The sequence below is a fragment of the Salvelinus fontinalis genome, unplaced genomic scaffold (assembly GCF_029448725.1).
Source record: "Salvelinus fontinalis isolate EN_2023a unplaced genomic scaffold, ASM2944872v1 scaffold_0056, whole genome shotgun sequence".
NCBI lineage: Eukaryota > Metazoa > Chordata > Actinopteri > Salmoniformes > Salmonidae > Salvelinus > Salvelinus fontinalis.
The window spans coordinates 437,566-443,565 of record NW_026600265.1 but is presented as its reverse complement, the minus strand read 5'-3'; the positions used below and the strand labels follow the sequence as shown (position 1 = coordinate 443,565).

At 43.4% G+C, this 6,000-nt stretch overlaps 1 protein-coding gene across 1 annotated transcript in view; it reads left to right on the top strand.

Annotated features, from left to right (window-relative positions):
* Positions 1–4,332: 4,332 nt before the first annotated feature.
* LOC129842592 (mast/stem cell growth factor receptor kita-like) overlaps positions 4,333–6,000 on the top strand; it is a 66,623-nt gene continuing 64,955 nt past the window's right edge. The window contains exon 1 of the mRNA XM_055911221.1: positions 4,333–4,886. Coding sequence (XP_055767196.1) covers positions 4,832–4,886 — 55 coding nt within the window. The 5' untranslated portion in view covers positions 4,333–4,831. The remainder of the gene's footprint in view (positions 4,887–6,000) is intronic.

The following is a 6,000-nucleotide window of genomic DNA, read 5'->3' as shown; positions in this document are numbered from 1 at the left end:
AACACTATTTGGTTATTGGGAACATGGCGAGGGCCGACTAATGGCAGCAGACATAACACTATTTGGTTATTGGGAACATGGCGAGGGCCGACTAATGGCAGCAGACATAACACTATTTGGTTATTGGGAACATGGCGAGGGCCGACTAATGGCAGCAGACATAACACTATTTGGTTATTGGGAACATGGCGAGGGCCGACTAATGGCAGTAGACGTAGGCATAACACTATTTGGTTATTGGGAACATGGTGAGGGCCGACTAATGGCAGTAGACATAACACTACTTGGTTATTGGGAACATGGTGAGGGCCGACTAATAGCAGTAGACGTAGATATAACCCTACTTGGTTATTGGGAACATGGCGAGGGCCGACTAATGGCAGTAGACATAACACTACTTGGTTATTGGGAACATGGCGAGGGCCGACTAATGGCAGTAGACGTAGATATAACACTATCTGGTTATTGGGAACATGGTGAGGGCCGACTAATGGCAGTAGACATAACACTATTTGGTTATTGGGAGCATGGCGAGGGCCGACTAATGGCAGTAGACGTAGACGTAACACTATTTGGTTATTGGGAACATGGCGAGGGCCGACTAATGGCAGTAGACATAACACTATTTGGTTATTGGGAACATGGCGAGGGCCGACTAATGGCAGTAGACATAACACTACTTGGTTATTGGGAACATGGCGAGGGCCGACTAATGGCAGTAGACATAACACTACTTGGTTATTGGGAACATGGCGAGGGCCGACTAATGGCAGTAGACGTAGATATAACACTATCTGGTTATTGGGAACATGGCGAGGGCCGACTAATGGCAGTAGACGTAGATATAACACTATCTGGTTATTGGGAACATGGTGAGGGCCGACTAATGGCAGTAGACATAACACTATTTGGTTATTGGGAACATGGCGAGGGCCGACTAATGGCAGTAGACATAACACTACTTGGTTATTGGGAACATGGCGAGGGCCGACTAATGGCAGTAGACATAACACTATTTGGTTATTGGGAACATGGCGAGGGCCGACTAATGGCAGTAGACATAACACTATTTGGTTATTGGGAACATGGCGAGGGCCGACTAATGGCAGTAGACATAACAACTACTTGGTTATTGGGAACATGGCGGAGGGCCGACTAATTGGCAGTAGACATAACACTATTTGGTTATTGGGAACATGGCGAGGGCCGACTAATGGCAGTAGACATAACACTATTTGGTTATTGGGAACATGGCGAGGGCCGACTAATGGCAGTAGACATAACACTATTTGGTTATTGGGAACATGGCGAGGGCCGACTAATGGCAGTAGACATAACACTATCTGGTTATTGGGAACATGGCGAGGGCCGACTAATGGCAGTAGACATAACACTACTTGGTTATTGGGAACATGGCGAGGGCCGACTAATGGCAGTAGACGTAGACGTAACACTATTTGGTTATTGGGAACATGGCGAGGGCCAACTAATGGCAGTAGACATAACACTATTTGGTTATTGGGAACATGGCGAGGGCCGACTAATGGCAGTAGACATAACACTATTTGGTTATTGGGAACATGGTGAGGGCCGACTAATGGCAGTAGATATAACCCTACTTGGTTATTGGGAACATGGTGAGGGCCGACTAATGGCAGTAGATGTAGACATAGCACTATCTGGTTATTTCGTGTAATAACAGTTAGTTAGATCCATTCATAGGATTTATTATGTGATAAACCACACTATGTTGTCAAAGAGTGGTGATGTAACCCTTTGAGTACAGCATGGATTCCATACATTGCCCACCCAAACTTTTTGTTGTTGTTGTTGTTGACGTCACATGACCCCTGTCTCAGCCTTCAACTCCGAGTAGATGTTGCCAATACGGCACAGATCTATACCCTGTACAGAACAACCCCCCCCCCCCCCCCCCCCCTCCACTCCATAACAACAGGTACTAATAGGGCACAGATCTATACCCTGTACAGAACAACCCCCCCCCCCCCCCCCAACTCCATAACAACAGGTACTAATAGGGCACAGATCTATACCCTGTACAGAACAACCCCACCCCCCCCCCCAACTCCATAACAACAGGTACTAATAGGGCACAGATCTATACCCGTGTACAGAACAACCCCCCCCCCCCCCCCAACTCCATAACAACAGGTACTAATAGGGCACAGATCTATACCCTGTACAGAACAACCCCCCCCCCCCCCCAACTCCATAACAACAGGTACTAATAGGGCACAGATCTATACCCTGTACAGAACAACCCCCCCCCCCCCCCCCCAACTCCATAACAACAGGTACTAATAGGGCACAGATCTATACCCTGTACAGAACAACCCCCCCCCCCCCCCCAACTCCATAACAACAGGTACTAATAGTCTAACAATGAGACAACAGGTACCACTAGTCTAACAATGAGACAACAGGTACCAATAGTCTAACAATGAGACAACAGGTACCAATAGTCTAACAATGAGACAACAGGTACCAACAGTCTAACAATGAGACAACATGTACCAATAGTCTAACAATGAGACAACAGGTACCAATAGTCTAACAATGAGACAACAGGTACCAACAGTCTAACAGTGAGACAACAGGTACCACTAGTCTAACAATGAGACAACAGGTACCAATAGTCTAACAATGAGACAACAGGTACCAATAGTCTAACAATGAGACAACAGGTACCAATAGTCTAACAATGAGACAACAGGTACCAATAGTCTAACAGTGAGACAACAGGTACCACTAGTCTAACAATGAGACAACAGGTACCAATAGTCTAACAATGAGACAACAGGTACCAATAGTCTAACAATGAGACAACAGGTACCAATAGTCTAACAATGAGACAACAGGTACCAATAGTCTAACAATGAGACAACAGGTACCACTAGTCTAACAATGAGACAACAGGAACCAATAGTCTAACAATGAGACATTCACCCCCTATTGAAGATATTTTTTGAAAATACTGTTTTATATTAAATACTTTCTTATATTAAATACTGTGTGTCTCAGTGAGAATAAGGGAGTTTTATATTAAATACTGTGTGTCCCATTGAGAATAAGGGAGTTTTATATTAAATACTGTGTGTCCCATTGAGAATAAGGGAGTTTTTTATTAAATACTGTGTGTCTCAGTGAGAATAAGGGAGTTTTATATTAAATACTGTGTCTCAGTGAGAATAAGGGAGTTTTATATTAAATACTGTGTGTCTCAGTGAGAATAAGGGAGTTTTATATTAAATACTGTGTATCTCTGAGAATAAGGGAGTTTTATATTAAATACTGTGTGTCTCAGTGAGAATAAGGGAGTTTTATATTAAATACTGTGTTTCTCAGTGAGAATAAGGGAGTTTTATATTAAATACTGTGTGTCCCAGTGAGAATAAGGGAGTTTTATATTAAATACTGTGTGTCCCAGTGAGAATAAGGGAGTTTTATATTAAATACTGTGTGTCTCAGTGAGAATAAGGGAGTTTTTAAATGAAGAACCATAAGACTAAAGCTGTACCAGTCATGTGAGGGAGATGTGTTAAGATACAGCACAAAGCCTACCAGTGTAAATAGTCTGTTAACACCCTGGAGCTCTAGTGAGACACCACACACACACACACACACACACACACACACACACACACACACACACACACACACACACACACACACACACACACACACACACACACACACACACACACACACACACACACACACACACACACACACACACACACACACACACACACACACACACACACACACACACACACACACACACCCTGTCTGAATGTTTATAACCACAGCATGATGATGAGTAATCATCTGAATCATCTAACACAATATTGATTAGAGAAGGTGACCTGAAACCAAGTGAATAACAAACCATAGCTGCATCACTACCACCATTAGCCTACCACTGACAGAGAGACAGACAGACAGACAGACAGACAGACAGACAGACAGACAGACAGACAGACAGACAGACAGACAGGAGCAGAGACAGACAGACAGACAGACAGACACACACACAGACAGACAGACAGACAGACAGACAGAGACAAGCAGAGACAGACAGACAGAGACAGACAGAGACAGACAGAGACAAGCAGAGAGAGACAGACAGACAGACAGACAGACAGACAGACAGACAGGAGCAGAGACAGACAGACAGACAGACAGACAGACAGACAGACAGACAGACAGACAGTGAGTGACAGATAGAGTTAGGGAGAAAGAGAGCGAGAGAGCCAGAAGGACAGACAGATGGACAGACAGACAGAGACGCAGTAGACTGCAGACGCCAAAAAACACCCTCTTCACTGTCAGTGTACAGGGGTGATCATTCAAAGTGTGAACGCTACTTTAAAAATCGCAGATTCATCCTGCGGGAATTCATTTTATGACGAGGCGCTATTTATTTAGAAAAACTGTCAACGTGACTTTGGAGACAAGAGTGGTTCTTCCAGTAATAACGACTCAGCCGCGCACTGGCCGTGGTCCAGACTGGCTCGCGATGCGGAACGGATCGGAGCGGTATACTGCTAGAGGAGATGAAGACAAGAGGAGAGGAGGAGAAGAGTAGAGCGGAAAAGGTGTACTGGCCCTTTAAGGAACACTCAAATCCATCGGAGTGTCGTATCAGCCCCTTGAGAGAATCGAATCAGTAGCGTTCCTCCTTCAGTTAGATAGGGACCGTACCTCAGCGATAGAGACCCGCTACGCAGTTCACTGTACGGGTAGAGACGACTACTTTAGACACATACAAGTCCAGACGCATGGGGTAGCGTTAATAACACAGCTAATCATGAGAGACAACTGGATTCTAATTATCATGCAGTTACTGTTGTTTCCGCTGACAGGTGAGTCGCCACGTTTTTCATGTGCTGTTTATGGTGGTTTTACTGCTTTAGGTTTTGGTTGTGGTTTATATATAGCGTGTATGGTTATGTTATGGTTTATATATAGCGTGTATGGTTATGTTATGGTTTATATATAGCGTGTATGGTTATGTTATGGTTTATATATAGCGTGTATGGTTATGTTATGGTTTATATATAGCGTATATGGTTATGTTATGGTTTATATATAGCGTATGTTATGGTTTATATATAGCGTGTATGGTTATGTTATGGTTTATATATAGCGTGTATGGTTATGTTATGGTTTATATATAGCGTGTATGGTTATGTTATGGTTTATATATAGCGTGTATGGTTATGTTATGGTTTATATATAGCGTGTATGGTTATGTTATGGTTTATATATAGCGTATATGGTTATGTTATGGTTTATATATAGCGTATGTTATGGTTTATATATAGCGTGTATGGTTATGTTATGGTTTATATATAGCGTGTATGGTTATGTTATGGTTTATATATAGCGTGTATGGTTATGTTATGGTTTATATATAGCGTGTATGGTTATGTTATGGTTTATATATAGCGTGTATGGTTATGTTATGGTTTATATATAGCGTATATGGTTATGTTATGGTTTATATATAGCCTATGGTTGATTATACAACATATATACAAAGGTATGTGGACACCCCTTAAAATGTGTGGATCGGGCTATTTCCACCACGTTGCTGACAGGTGTATCAAATCGAGCACACAGCCATGCAATCTCCATAGACAAACATTGGCAGTAGAATGGCCTTACTGAAGAGATCGGTGGCTTTCAACGTGGCACCGTCATAGGATGCCACCTTTCCAACTAGTCAGTTCATAAAATGTCTGCTCTGCTAGAGCTCCCCCCGGTCAACTGTAAGTGCTGTTATTGTGAAGTGGAAAAGTCTAGGAGCAACAACGTCTCAGCTGTGAAGTGGTAGGCCACACGAGCTCACAGAACGGGACCGCTGAGTGCTGAAGCGCGTAGCTCGTAAAAACGGTTTGTCCTCGGGTTGCAACACTCACTACTGACTTCCAAACTGCCTCTGGAAGCAACGTCAGCACAATAACTTTTCATCAC